At 44.8% G+C, this 14,829-nt stretch overlaps 1 protein-coding gene and 1 pseudogene across 2 annotated transcripts in view; one reads left to right on the top strand and one right to left on the bottom strand.

The window, feature by feature from the left end:
• The first annotated feature begins 1,967 nt into the window (after window positions 1-1,967).
• On the top strand, window positions 1,968-2,818 carry LOC103265916 (annotated as a pseudogene).
• Window positions 2,819-8,906: 6,088 nt separating this feature from the next.
• Window positions 8,907-14,829, bottom strand: part of CHMP7 (charged multivesicular body protein 7) — a 13,957-nt gene continuing 8,034 nt past the window's right edge. For both annotated transcript variants that reach the window (XM_021715270.1, XM_008063560.2), the window contains exons 3-10: window positions 13,775-13,960; window positions 12,613-12,746; window positions 11,781-11,829; window positions 11,443-11,562; window positions 11,065-11,163; window positions 10,773-10,833; window positions 10,517-10,696; window positions 8,907-10,357 (exon numbers count right to left, since the gene is read on the bottom strand). In XM_021715270.1, coding sequence (XP_021570945.1) covers window positions 10,305-10,357; window positions 10,517-10,696; window positions 10,773-10,833; window positions 11,065-11,163; window positions 11,443-11,562; window positions 11,781-11,829; window positions 12,613-12,746; window positions 13,775-13,960 — 882 coding nt within the window. In that variant the 3' untranslated portion in view covers window positions 8,907-10,304. The remainder of the gene's footprint in view (window positions 10,358-10,516; window positions 10,697-10,772; window positions 10,834-11,064; window positions 11,164-11,442; window positions 11,563-11,780; window positions 11,830-12,612; window positions 12,747-13,774; window positions 13,961-14,829) is intronic.

The following is a 14,829-nucleotide window of genomic DNA, read 5'->3' as shown; positions in this document are numbered from 1 at the left end:
GCTGTCTTCCCCACAGAACACCTGGCACACAACCAGCCATTGCAGTCTGGAGAAAGTTGAGGGCAAGGGCCCAGCCCCACCTTTCTTCCCTGGCCAAGCTCTTTGGTACACCTGCGTGGCTACTCTATCAGAAAGGCTCCTTATGGGACGATTGGGGCGGGAAGCTTGAAAACACTTCTCCAATCCTACTCAGTACTTTACCACTCCTAGCACTTTGTCCCCTCCCTGTGGCCCCCAGGGCAGCCCCCTTCACTGACTCATCTGACCTTCGCTCAGTGGTTCCGTGGGGAGAACTTGGAGCTGGCATCCTTTCCCGTGCAGCTTCTCGTGTATACCATCGTGGTGAGTAACACTGGTGAATGACTACTACTTAACGGTTTGCCTCCTTGCCTTAATTGTCTGCCCTTGACACTATGCAGCTGACAGCCTGAATAACCAGATCTGATGACTTGGTGGCAAATAGCATTAGGGAATTTTCTGATGTTAAATCATTCTGGAAAAAAACAAGGATAAACCAAACTTGGTAATGCAAGTTTTTTTTTTTTTTTTTTTGAGTGTGAGGCTCACTTTGTCACCCAGGCTGGAGGGCAGTGGCACAATCACAGGTCACAGAAGCCTCGACCTTCTGGGCTCAGGTGAATCTTCTGCCTCAGCCACTCTAGTAGCTGGGACTACAGGTGTGTGCCACCATGCTTGGCTAATTTTTTAAATTTTTATAGAGGCGATGTCTCACTATGTTGCCTAGACTGGTCTTGAACTCCTGGGCTCAGGCAATCTTCTAATCTCGGCCTCCAAAACTGCCAGGATTACAGGCATGAGCCATTGCGCCTGGTCAGGATTTTTTTTCTTTAAGATATTTTGCTAATGGGTTTCTTAAGATTTTTTAAATAGTGTAGCTCATTAGTTTCCAATCTTTTCCCACCTTTAAGAAAACGGCAGCCGGACTCAGTGGCTCAGCCTGTAATCCCGTGCTTTGGGAGGCTGAGGGGAGTGGATTGCCTGAGCCCGCGGGTTCAAGACCTGCCTGGGCAACTTGGCAAGCCCTCATCTCTACAATAAAAAAAAAAAAAAACAGCAATAGCATATAAGGATATAAATTTTATTTATTTTATTTTTTTGAGTTAGAGTCTTATTCTGTTGCCCAGGCTGGAGTGCAGTAGCACTAGACCTGCTGGGTTCAGGCAATCCTTCCACCTCAGCCTTCCAAGTAGCTGAAACTACAGGCAATTGCCACCACGCCCGGCTAATATTTTGATTTATTGTAGAGATGAGGTCTCACTAAGTTGCTCAGGCTGGTCTCAAACCCCTAGACTCAGGCAATCCTCTCACCTCGGCCTCCCAAAGTGCTGGGATTACAGGCTTGAGCCACCGCGCCCAGCCTGCATGAATTTTAATATACAAAGAAAGCAGAATAGACAAATGTAGGAGCATTCCTGGAGTGTCCAGGGTCAGCAAGGAGGCCAATGTGGCTACAGATTTTCTTTTCTTTTCTTTTTTTTTTTTTTTGTGTCAGTCTCACTCTGTCTCCTAGGCTGGTGTGGCGCAGTGGTACAGTGACATGCTCGTAGCTACCATAGTCTCAACGTGCTGGGCTCAGGCGATCCTTCCACTTTGGCCTTCCAAGTAGCTGGAACTATAGGCGTGTACCACCATGCCCAGCTAATTTTATTTTGATTTTTTATTTTTATTGTAGAGATGAGTTCTTGCCAAGGTGCCCAGGCTGGTCTCAAACCCCTTGGCTCAGGCAATCCTCTCACCTCTGCCTCCCAAAGTGCTAGGGTTACAGGTGTGAGCCAACAAGCCTGGTTGACTACAAATTTTCTAATTTCCAATGAAAGTTTTTCCCTGACCCTTGAGTTATTTAGAAGTCTTTGCCCTGGTGTGATTCCATCCTACATGGCTATTCTCTGGAGCAGTAGCTGTTTACTTCTGTCTGGCTTTCCCCCCCAAGAGCGCACCACCACCTCATGGAAGATTCAACATACGAGGACATGAGTCCCCAGAGGCTCCAGAACTATCTTTTCGGTTGTGAACTAAAGACCGACAAAGATGATCACTTTTAGGTGGATAATGAGGAAAACGAGCACCAGTTATCTTTAAGAGTAGTCAGTTTAGGGGCTGGTGCAAAGGATGGATTGGACACTGTTGAAGATGGGGAAATGAATTATGAAGACAGTCCAATAAAAGTAACCGGCAACTTTGAAAATGTCTGTATAGCCAACGCTTTCCCTTGGGGACTTTGAAATAACATCACATGTGGTCTTACGGTTGAAGTGTGGTACAGGATCTGTGCATATTAGTGGACGGCATTCTGTGGAAGTAGACACAGAGTCAGAAGATGAAGAGAATGAGGATGCTAAGCTCTTAAGTGTATCTGGAAAGCAATCTGACCCTGGAGGTGGTAGCAAGTTCCCGCAGAAAAAAGTAAACCTCGCTGCTGTTGAAGTGGATGATGGTGATGATGAGGGTTTTGAGGAGGAAACTGAAGAAAAAGCTCCAGTGAAGAAATCTGTATGAGATACTCCAGCCAAAAATGCACAAAAATCAAACCAGAATGGAAAAGACTCAAAACCTATCAACAACAAGATCAAAAGGCCAAGAATCCATCAAAAAATCAGGAAAAAACTCCTAAAACACCAAAAGGATCTCGTTCTGTAGAAGACATTAAGGCAAATATGCAAGCAGGTATAGAAAAAGGTGGTTCTCTTCCCAAAGTGGAAGCCAAGTTCATTCATTATGCGAAGAATTGCTTCTGGATAACTGACCAAGAGGCTAGTCAAGATCTCTGGCGGTGAAGGAAATCTCTTTAAGAAAATAGTTTAGGCCAGGAGCAGTGGCTCAAGCCTGCAATCCCAGCACTTTGGGAGGTCAAGGCAAGAGGATTGCCTGAGCCCGCGGGTTCAAGACCAGCCTGGGCAACATGGTGAGACCTCGTCTGTACGATAAATCAAAAATTAGCCAGACATAGTAGCATGTGTTTGTAGTTCTCGCTACTTGGAAGGCTGAGGTGGAAGGATCACCAGAGCTCAGCAGGTCGGCGCTGGGGTGGCCATGAGTGTGCCACTGCACCCCAGCCTGGACGACGGAGTGAGATTCCAACTCAAAATAAAGAGAAAGAAAATAGTTTAAACAGTTTGTTAAATTTTTCTGTCTTATTTAATTTCTGTAACAGTTAATATCTGGCTGTCCTATTTATAATACAGAATGAGAACTTTCCCTACTGTGTTTGATAAATGTTGTCCAGGTTCCTAAAATACCTGTTGTCTAAAATACCTGTTTAGTTTTTAAAGATGGAACTCCACCCTTTGCTTGGTTTTAAGTATGTAAGAAATGTTACGTTAGGGCATAGTTGTAGCAGTGTTCAGACTTAGAAATAGTGGGAGACAAAAATATATATGTGAAATAAACTCAGTATTTTATTAAAGTAAAAAAAGTGTTTTATACGTCACAAACGTATGTTTTGTTTCAGCTATCCTATTGCTGTTGGTTTCTAGCTTAACTGCATCATGATCAAATAATATAGATAACATGATACTGATTTTTTGTTGAGTCTTGCTTTGTGTTCTAGCACACGGACAACTTTTGTAAATATTTTATGTGTACTTAAAAAGTGAATATTCTTTGTTAAATACAAACTTGAAGATATTTCTATTAGATCAAGCTTGTTAATTTTGTGGTTTACATTTTATATATCCTTCGAATTTTTGGTCTATTTTATCTGTGAGTTGATCTCACACTATTAGAATACAACCTATTAGAATTTCCCACTGTAATTGTGATTTATCCATTTCTGTTTGTATTCCATCATTAATTTATATACTGTGAAACTCTATACTATGGGTAGTATATAAATGTAGAAAAGATAAATCTTCTTGGTAAATTATTATGATTACTTTTTTGAGTTGATATCTCATTCTGTTGCCCAGGTTGGAGTACAGTGGCATGATCATGGCTCACTGCAGCCTTGGCCTCCTGAGCTCAGGCAATCCTTCCACCTCAGCTCCCTGAGTAGCTGGGTCTATAGGTGTGCCCGACCACGCTCAACTAATTTTTTTATTTTTTATTTTTTGTAGAGACAAGATCTTGCTATGTTTCCCAGGCTGTTCTCTAACTCCTGGCCTCAAGTTATCCTCCTGCCTTGGCTTCCCAATTTGCTGGGATTACAGGCATGAGCTACCATATCCGGCTGTTACTGAGTAATGACTATAACCCTAATAATGTTTTTGCCCTAAAGTTTATTTTGTTTAATATTAAAAGAGATACACCAACTTCTTCTATCTTTTAATTTAAAATACTTGTGTGGGCCAGGTGCGATGACTCAAGCCTGTAATCCTAGCACTTTGGGAGGCCAAGGCGAGGGGATTGCCTGAACCCAGGGTTTCGAGACCAGCCTGGGTAACTTGGTGAGACCTCGTCTCTACAATATATAAAAAAATTAACCAGGCATGGTAGCACACGCCCATAGTTCCAGCAACTTGGAAGGCTGAGGTGGAAGGATCACCTGAGCCCAGTAGGTCGACGCTAGAGTAGCTGTGAGCATGCCACTGCACTCTAGCCTGGGCAACAGAGTGAGACTTTGACTAAACAAAATAAAATATTTGTGTGACCTTAAGTATATTCTTTGCAAACAGCTCAGGCCTGAATTTTACAATTTTTGTTTTAAATCTGATAATATCTATCTTTTATCTGGCAAGTTCTATTTGTCTACACTCATTGTGATTACTGACATATTTTCATAAACTTTTACCATCTTATTTTGTACTTTCTATTTTTTTTTTTTTTTTGAGTTGGAGCCTCACTCTGTCGCTCAGGCTGGAGTGCAGTGGCATACTCACGGCTACCCCAGCATCGACTTGCTGGGCTCCGGCGATCCTTCTGCCTCAGCCTTCCAAGTAGCCAGAACTACAGGTGAGCACTACACCTGGCTAATTTCTTATTTATTTTAGAGATGAGGTCTTACCAAGTTTCCCAGGCTGGTCTCGAACCCACAGGCTCAGGGAATCCACTCGCCTCACCCTCCCAAAGTGCTGGCTAACAGGCTGAGCTACCAAATCCGGCCTGTACTTTCTATTTACCAAGAGTTTCTGTACTTCTGTTTTTATATTTTCCTATCTTCTACCAGACCGTTTTCTTTATTGCCCCTTTACACTCTCTAATATTTAGAAGTTATTGATTCAATATCTATTTTTTAAAATAGTTATCCCCTTAAAAAATGGAAGTATAACTTACCCATTAATACGTTTGTCTTCCAGCTTTGTTTCACTTCTCTTCAAGTTTTCCTTGGCTGTTCTACATCTCTTGTATGTCCATCTACATTTTAGAATTTGCTTGTTAATTTACACATATACACATAGGCACACACACACACATACATGCACAAAACCTGCTGAGATTTTATACATTTTGGAGGAATGGATGGACATCATTAACATTTTGCCTCTATCATATTTTATAGTTTTCAGTGTAGGGCAATGATTTTTCCCTAGGGGTGATTTCCATCCCTTATCCCCCAAGGGGCAATGTCTGGAGACATTTTTGGTTGACACCTTGGGGGATGGAGGGTGCTACTAGAATCTAGCACCTGGAGGCAGGGGGCCTGTACACATTCGATAGTGTAAAATCCCCACAACAATTAATTTGATCATTATATATTTACCTTGGCAAAAATGTATTCAACACCTATTATTAGAGCTTTTCCCTGGACTGTGAGATTTTAAAAGCTAGTATAGATCACTTCTTTTACATTTTTATTTTATATTTGTTTGCTAGTATTTAGAAATATAACACATTTTACAAATATCGAGCTCGTGTTCAGCAACCTTGCTAAAATCATTTTTCATTCAATTAGTTTGTCTATAGAGCTTTGTGTGGCTACATACACAATTGTATCACCTGTGAATAGGGACAGGTTTATTACTCAAACCGTTCTGCAAAAAAGATACCAGCACACGCATGTTTGTTGTAGTTCTATTCACAATAGCAAAACCAAGGAACCAGCCATGCTGCCCCTCAAAGCTGGAATGGATAAAAAAAAAAAATGTGGTACATATACACAATGGAATATGATGCAGCCATCAAGAAGGACATACATGGACTTCACAGCAACTTGGATGGATTTAGAGTTGATCATACTCAGTGATCCATCACAGAAACAAAGACAGAGTAACACATGCATTCACTCATAAGCGAACCTTGAACAATTGTCATAATACTATAAGAAAGGGATTGGCAGTAGTGGGGAGCTGCCAGGGGAGGGAGGGGCACACCTCATCAACAAGGTTACCTGCATATGAACATCATCTGTATACCTAGCCCCGAATTGTACTCCACATCTTTAAAATAAAATAAAATAATATTTTTTTTAAAGACAGTTTTATTTCTCCTTCTCTGATCCTGCTTCTTCTTCAACAAGTGTTGTACAGGCCACAGCTGACTTCTCTCAGCACAGACAATGGGCTTGAAGGCTGATCTGCCAATTTAAAGCACTGACATGGCGGGGGGCGGGGGGAAGGCACATGCCCACCATGAAAAGTACTTCTGGAGTTATTTGGTTTTTGAGAGTCTGTTTAAGAGCAGCCAAGTGTAGGGTGGAGAGGAGGTGGTTCCTTTTCTCTCCATCATAAAGGGTCATGGCCAGCACTCCAATTTAGTGAGATTCCTAGAGAAGATATTTTCAAAGAGCTGCATTTCTTTTAAAAGGTTTTCTCATTAGATAAGGGAACTTCCAGAGAGAGCCACTCCTGGTGCTTTGAAAAGGAAAGATCAGAGGGACAGGACATTGGGGAAGGTCAGAGAGAAATAAGGCTGCTTCTTTAGTCTTCATGTCAAAATGCTACATTGGAGGCGGGGCATCGCTTTCTGACTCCAAAACTGTTGTAACAGAGGGAATACCAAACTGGAAGTGAATACAGTAAATTCCCCTGTGAGCTCTGTGACCCTAGCAAGTCACCTGAGCTCCAGATTCCTCCTGTGTAAAACGGAGCCTTTGCTACAATGACCGGGGCTCCTTCCGGCCCTCATGTTCTGTCATTGTGACCCTGAACAGTTTCTGTGCAGGAGAAAAGGAACCACACTTCCCCCAAAGAGTAGTTGCAAATGAGTAAAAAATGAGAAAACATTAAGATACTTCAGAAGAAAAGAGGGTTACCAAACTCGTCCACAAACCTCAGAGCAGAGCTCCATAGGACACCTTGAGTTCAAAGCTCTCTCAGTGGTCTCTTCTTCCCCAACAGCTCTCTTGGTAGTTCCTTCTTTTCTGACAGCCTAGATTACATTCTCAGCAGACTGAACTGGACTGTCACAGGGACTTGTTCAGCCTTGGCTGCTTCAGGCAGATGGTGAGAGCTGTAGTTTAGCCCTTTCCCATCCCTCTCACAACAGGATGTCTGACTTCAGGGCCCTCCCAGATCCTAGGACTCAGGGTATGCCTAAGAGATTCTGAGGTAGCACTCTTCCCCTCCCCACACCCATATCACTGGTCCCGAGCAGTGACTAGGGACTCTCCAGCCACCCCCCCCCCAGATGTGGCGCTGTCCCCTCACTGTGTGGCATGGTGGTGCCACTCTGATTTCTGTCTCGAGGCAGCAAGGATTCAAGAAAAGGGAGAAGTGGATCATGCAGAGGAACGCAAAGACAATCAGTTTCAGAAGTCATCTTGTCCATCTTGTTGACTTTACAACAGAGAACTGGGAGGCCTGTATGTTCACAGCCATATGACTGGCTAGTAGCTACAGTGAGAACTGGAACCAAGGTCCCCAACTTCCAGCTACAACTGCCCTAGAATCCCTTTCTACCTGACTTCAAAGCAATCTTGGATTTCTTACATTCTCTCTCCCTACTTGATCTCAGTGAAGTCACGGATAGATGGTATTTTTTTAATGGTACATTGCCTTTTAAGATTTTGAATTACCCAAGAAAAAACTCGATGAAAGCAAATGCTTACACATCATCTCTTCAGTGAAGCCCTCCCTGAGCCCACCAAGCTGAAGTGTTTATTCTCTGAACCTTCTTAAGGTACATCACTTTCAAGAGGGCGGCATCTGAGCATGACTTACCTGGGCCCGACACCTCTCCACGTATAAGACTTATCAGCTTCCTAATAAACCAAGTCCACTCTTGTGGTGCCGACTCCTGATGCGAGACTTAGCCCCACTGTGGGGATCTCAGGCTGGAAACTGCAGCCACCACCACACAGTGCCCTGTAGATTACCCCTTCTTGTTCTCTGATCCAAGCAGACTCAGCATCTCTTTAATTTCCTGTAGCACAGCAAAGAACCAGGCTGGGTCATTTAAATAAGGATCCTTCAGCAGCTCAGGTCAGTGAAAGAAAAACCTGAAATCAGTTAACAAGGTTTGCCAAGTCTAGGCCTCTTCCTCCCTGAAGTAGGAATGGAACCTCAGAGGCTCCACTCTCTCTTCTGTGTGGCTTATCAGCTCAGTCTCTCCCATCCTTCTGATCAGCTCCCTGGCCAACCTTCTAGCCTGTTCCTAACCGTGCACTCAACCTCAAAACTCATTTCCCCCACATGGCCTGGAAAACACCACGCATGTAGAAGGCACTGAGAAGTACTGATGCTGGACTAAAGTATGGTATTATCCCATGGGCAGAAGAAGTTAGGTCATTTACAAGATATAATGAGAAGAGGAAATGGAAAACAGATACAACCTGCAGCACACACCTAAACCAAACAGACTATCCTAAGAACAAGTCCTCCCCCAGGGGAGGTCAGTGTGAGCATGATCAATCAGACTGACTACCTTTTACTGCAGCACAGAGCTCACACTATTAAGCTACTCCACATTCTCCTGCGGTCCTGAGAACCAAAGTGGCTGTTAAACTGAGGCAGGGTTAGGAGGCACTAAGGGACAAGAAATTCGATATAGCCTAAAGAAGAAACAAAGACAAACACGGTTTTTTCTTTTAATTATTTACCAGATAAAAAAGAAAAAATAGTGATTGTTTCTCTTCACCCCCAACATTCCGCTGACCAAGGTCGAGTGGGAGAGAAATTTGTTGAACAGTGATTCGTGCTCCTGGCCTGGAGCAAATTCTTCTCCTCTGCGCCACGTCGCCTCGGGCAGAAGGGACAGGGCAAAGGGCTCCAGGCAGAAATCCTTGTGCCTGGGCAGCAGTGGCAGTGTGGCTACCTTTTCTTCTCCCTGTTGCCCAAGCATTCAGACCCTCTCCTGTCGGTCCCTCCATGGTCCCCTCCCCAGTTCCTCAAAGGAAGCAGGAGCCTGGGACTGCAAGAGGCAGGGGCAGGTGCAGGGCTGGGCCCGGGAAGCACACAGCCGATCCGGCAGAAGGGCATGGCCTCCTGCTTCTATTGCACATCCTGGCGCAGACCCCTGCCCTGAGCAGCGGGCTACAGCAAAATATTTTCCAAATGAAAACAGAGAGCCTGCTGGTGTGTGCAAGGCTCAAGGAGGGGAAGTGTGTTGTGTGGCTTGTTCTGGAAAAAATACGTATTTTTTAAAATTTAAGTTATTCCATGATGGGGCCTCTTCAAAAAAGCACATGGGCTTGGAGCTCTTGGGGCCTTATGGTCATCTGGGCCACTCCCCACTCAAAGGCCAAAGACCCAGAATATCCTTTTCTCCATCGGCAGATCTTCTGCATAAGACGGAAGAGGCGGTGCCCACTGACCACATGAGCCCCTCCCCACTGTCATGACTGAGCCACTCGGGGCAACCTCTCTTTCTGAACATCTGGAGGATTTTGACAAATGACCCTACAGAGAAATCTTTTACACTGTATATTTCTGCGTAAAATGGCAGCTAAGTCCCCTCAAATAAAACTTTTAAATGTTTCATTCTCATTCGTCTCATTATCAGTCAAAATCAAGTGGGGCAGGAATAAGTTATTGAACTGACATCACGGATAGGATAAACCCCTCTAAAAAGCCATGGGGTGGGGGAGGACTGATTTTGATTTGGCAAAGCTGCAAATCTTTTACCTCCATGGGCTAGAACGAAGCTGGTGGGTGAAGACAAACCTAACTGAGCCAATGGCAAGAACTGCAGGCTATGAGAGACGACAGGTCAAACACAGAACTGTATAAATTGTGGCACTATAAAGATGAGAAGGCAGGTCCATGATATAGCTGGGAGCAAGCCTTTGGAGCATCGCTTCCAGAAATTCTATCTGTCCTGTAGTAAGTGGTAGCATCCAGATACATCAGTGGTTCTCCTTCCTCCTCTTCCCAACAAATTCTGAGTTTCTCATTTAAATAACTATGTACACACACACAAGCCTGGTCTCTCTTTTACACGACGGTCCTTCAATTGAGGGTCCTACAATGGCTTTAGACAGTAGGTGCCAATTGTCTTTTCGGAGATTTACTGCTTGGGACCAAACCTGCAAAGAGAAGAAAGGACTGAACACTATAATAGGAAAATCTTGATGATGAAAGGAGTCTAGTGTTAAAGGACCAAGCCTTCATATAAATAACAAACCCCCACCATTCTTACAGGGAGGCCACATACCCACCAGCAACCCTGGAAAACAGCTCCTTACCTCCCTCTGATAAGGATAGTTTCTCAAGTTCAGCTTCAAGTTCAGCATCCGAGATCCTAGGTTTAGGCACACTGTTGGTATAAAATGTCTCGTGGGGGTTGTCGGGCAGATCCAAAGGTTCTTTGGTGGTGTCCTGAAGGAGGATGTCCAATTCCTTCTCCAGTTCCTCACTGTCAAAATCTGGACAGAAGAGATGATGTAAATCCTCTTAAAAATGAATGAAAGGAAGAAAGAAAGTACCACCTTGTTAACTCACCTAAGCCATTGGTCACCCCACCAGCCAGAGTCTGAGAAACCTCATCCTGGGTGTCACAGAGCTGTAAGAGAAAAATACAAAGTCTTGAACTGGGAATGGTGGCTCTGAGTCTCTGAGTCTTCGGGGGAAAATTTGTAGGGTTACAAAGCAATACCGCCCCATGTTAGAATCGAAGAAAGCTTCCTTAAGTTCATGAAGTAACAGGTCAAATTTGGAAAAAAAAGACATGCAACAGAGCAAGTATGTCCTATGTAACGTCCTTCTTGTGTCCCTCCCTGGCCCCTTCCTGTACCTCTTGGATCTGATCCACAAGGCTCTCTGCCTTCTCCACTGTGACATCTTTCATGGAGAGTTTTAGTGCTCCTACTCCAGCCTGGTAGGCATTAAAAACCTAAAGAGAAAGCAAAGTTATCAGCACAAATGACAAACATTGGGCAAAATATATACAATATTGTTTCAGCTCCAAAAGACAGCCTTGGGGTTTTTTCTTTGGCCACTCAAGCTCGATGCGGCCCGCACCCACTGAGGCCAAACATCCCAACAGGAAAGGCAAAGACAACCCCAGCCACATCCTGAAAAAACCCAGTTGTCCAAACAGCAGAGCTGCAGTTCAGGGATGAGCAGCATATGCCAGAGACCAGCGAGTACTGAAGCAGAAGGGAGCAGCTACCATCTGATCTGTCTGGGAGGCGTAGATCCGGTCCAGGATGCCTTGAACTGTGTCCAGCTTGGCATGTAAGGCCTCGATGCGTTTCTCCGTCCGTTGCTTGGCCTTGAGGGACCTGAGTGCCTAGGGAGGCACAAAGACTTAGGTCAGGAGTGGACAGGGAAAGCCAAAGGGCAAGAGGAAGATGGCCCTTCCCTGATAATAAGAACATCTTCCCTGGGCCACCTGCAGCCTTGTTCTGTGAACACCCACTAGCCCCCAGCAGGTTGCTCTGTGAACTGTGGGTACCGCTCTCTGCCTGCCAGGGCACGGTTATGTGGCTGAAGGGGAAGAGAACCCACCAGCTGTTTCTTTCCTGCTCGGCATGCCCGGCGCGCTTCTTCTTTACACCTGTAAACAAAGGGACAGGTCCAAATGACTGTGCCTCAAGACCGAGAGTGGCAAGGCCCTCAAGGGCTCTGAGAACAGTATGTGGTTAAGGTGGTCTTCAATGTAAAGATCAAACCTATCCATCCAGTGGCAAGAAAAATGAATCCCATGGTCAAATTCTCACAGCGAGTCATCACACAGGCTTAAGCCTGTGGGAAGACAAACTGACCAGGGATAGGCTGTTTCAACCTACAGGGAGGGAACATCATGGCCTCTCTTCCCATTCTGGGAGACAGGGAGCAATTCCTAACACCAACTATGACCTCAGACGTATCCCTTTGCCTCTCACAAGGCTGGGCTTCTCCCATTGTAAGATGGAGTGAACAAGTTCTAATCCAGTGTCTAAATGTTCTCCTTTCAGACTGCTCTTGTGCCTTTACCAGGGATCCTGGGCACAGCCAGCCAAGGAGAAGAGTGGGAGTGCCTCAGATGGCAGATAAACCTGTCTTGTTCACTGCTGCATGCCCATCCCCTAAGACAATGCCTGGCTCAGTATCAATGTATACTGGTATAGAAGAGCACAATCATTGCATTACCAGCCATCATATTTGGGGAAAGAATTAAGATTCATTTTTTTGTCCTCTGTAATATTCTGTTTTCCATAATTTCTTCATTGGAAAATAAGGTACTTCTGTAAATCGTTTTTTTAAAAACCTATTTTTTAAGGGCCCAGAGATATCAGTGTTTCACAAGCTCTGAGGGCCAGCATGGTGTGGAGTGAGACCACTTCAGGGTGGAAGTTACCTCTCAGCTTCCTGGGATAAGGACTCCACTTTGCGTGAGAGAAGCTGTTCACTCTGCATCAGCTGGTACACCCCAACATCTACGTCGTTGACAGGAGAGACCTTGGCATGTGGCCCCCGGGCAAACTTCACAATCTGAGGGATAGGGACAAATTACTTCTGCTCACACCACAGACGCTGAGAAATTCCCAAGCAAGAGTGCTGGAGGGCATGGGTATATTCCCCCTTATCCATGGGGGATCCATTCAAGAACCCCAGTAGGTACCTGGAACCTCAGATAGCACATCACACTATACACATATTCCCTTCTTCATAACTGTTCCTATACAAGATTCATTCTTAGTGTAATCTTAGCAACCTCAACATATACATAATTTTTTCCTTATTAAGTCAAGAACTTTCACCTTTTTTTTTTTTGAGTTGGAGACTCACTCTGTAGCTCAGACTGGAGTGCAGTGGCATGCTCATGGCCAGTGCAGCCACGACATGCTGGGCTCAGGGAATCCTTCCGCAACAGCCTTCCAAATAGCTGGAACTATAGATGCACACCACCATGCCCGGCTATTTTTTTGATTTATTGTAGAGATGAGGTCTCACCAAGTTACCCAGGCTGGTCTCGAACCCATGGGCTCAGTGAATCCTTTCACTCCGGCCTCCCAAAGTGCTAGGATTATAGGCATGAGTCACCACGCCTGGTCTAAGAACTTTCACCTTTTCATAAAGGAAGCACTTTACAACTTCTCTTTGGCATATCCAAATTGCCAGCATCACTACTCTTGTGCTTTGAGACCATTTAAGTATGATAAGGGTTACCTAAAACACAAGCACTGCGATACCACATCAGTCAATCTGATAACTGAGACAGCTACTAAGTGACTCATGGGTGGGCAACATAGAGAATGAGGGGTCACTGGATAAAGGGATGATTCTTGTCCCTGGTGGGATGGAGTAGGACAGTAGGAGATTTCATAATGCTACCAAAATGGCACACAATTAAAAAGTGATGAATTCTTTATTTCTGGAATTTTTCATTTAATATTTTTGGACTGCTGTTAACTATGAGTAACTGAAACCTTGAAAAGCAAACCCACGGATAAGGGAGGACTACTGTATATACCTAATTGTCACTGCCGAGCCAGCAGTGAACACATAAACATCCATACCTTTTCCCCATTCTGCTCGAGGACTGTGACTCTCTTCTCCTTCTGCAGCTGCAGCAACACTAGGTAGAAGGTTCTCTCATCTGGGCAGGAGTTAGCACAGAGGGTGCTCAGCTCCGACAGGGCCACCACGGGGTGGGAGGAGAGAGGCGAGTTCTGATACAGACGATACACCTCCTCAGCCTTTTCCTGCAGGGGAGGCAACATGGGCTGACGGGCCCTGGCCACTGCCATGGGACACAGCAAACCCTGACCTTGAGCTTCAAAACCATGATTACACAAGGCAAGAGCAGAGGAAGAGCAACCCCATTCTCCCTAAAGTAGCAGTTTGTTTATTTATTTTTGAGACAGGGTCTTACTCTGTTACCCGGGCTAAAATGCAGTGGTTCGATCAGAGTTCACTGTAGCCGTTGAATACCTGGGCTCAAGTGATCTTCCTGCCCTGACCTCCTGAGTAGCTAGAACTACAGATGCATGCCATCACACCTGGCTAATTTAAAAAATGTTTTATAGAGACAAGGTCTAACTATGTTGCCTAAGCTGGTCAAACTCCCGGGCTCAAGGGATCCTCCCACCTTGACCTCCTAAAATTCTGGTATTACAGATGTGAGCTACCATGCCCAGCCAAAAGTAGCAGATGTTTTCAAAGGAAAAGGGATTGTAAACCTTGGAAGCAAGTTTAGTGACTGTGTGAAATGAGGCACAGAAATACTGGAAGCCAGCTTTCTGCTTGCACTTCCATCTGAGACATTACATGTCCACCTCTCCCTGGCCTGTGGTTCCCCAAGGGAAGAATGAGGAGGTGTGGTGTGGTGAAATGAGCTATGAACTAAAGCTGAGCCCAGTCTGTGTGACCCTGAACGAGTCACAGTGTCACTAGTCTTCAGTATTCCTCTCACAAATCAAAGAGGGTGGATAAGATGACATCTGAATCCCTTTCCAATTCTGGTCTCTCCATTTTTCTGCCAATTTATGATACTGCAAACACTCTTTTTTTTTTTTTTTTTTTTGAGTTGGAGTCTCACTCTTGTCACCCAGACTGGAGTGCAGTGGCCCAT

The sequence above is a fragment of the Carlito syrichta genome, unplaced genomic scaffold, assembly GCF_000164805.1.
Source record: "Carlito syrichta isolate Samal-C Ts95f unplaced genomic scaffold, Tarsius_syrichta-2.0.1 Scaffold306946, whole genome shotgun sequence".
In the NCBI taxonomy this organism is placed as follows: domain Eukaryota; kingdom Metazoa; phylum Chordata; class Mammalia; order Primates; family Tarsiidae; genus Carlito; species Carlito syrichta.
Note: the sequence above shows the minus strand (reverse complement) of the source record. Positions and strands in the feature narration are given on the sequence as shown.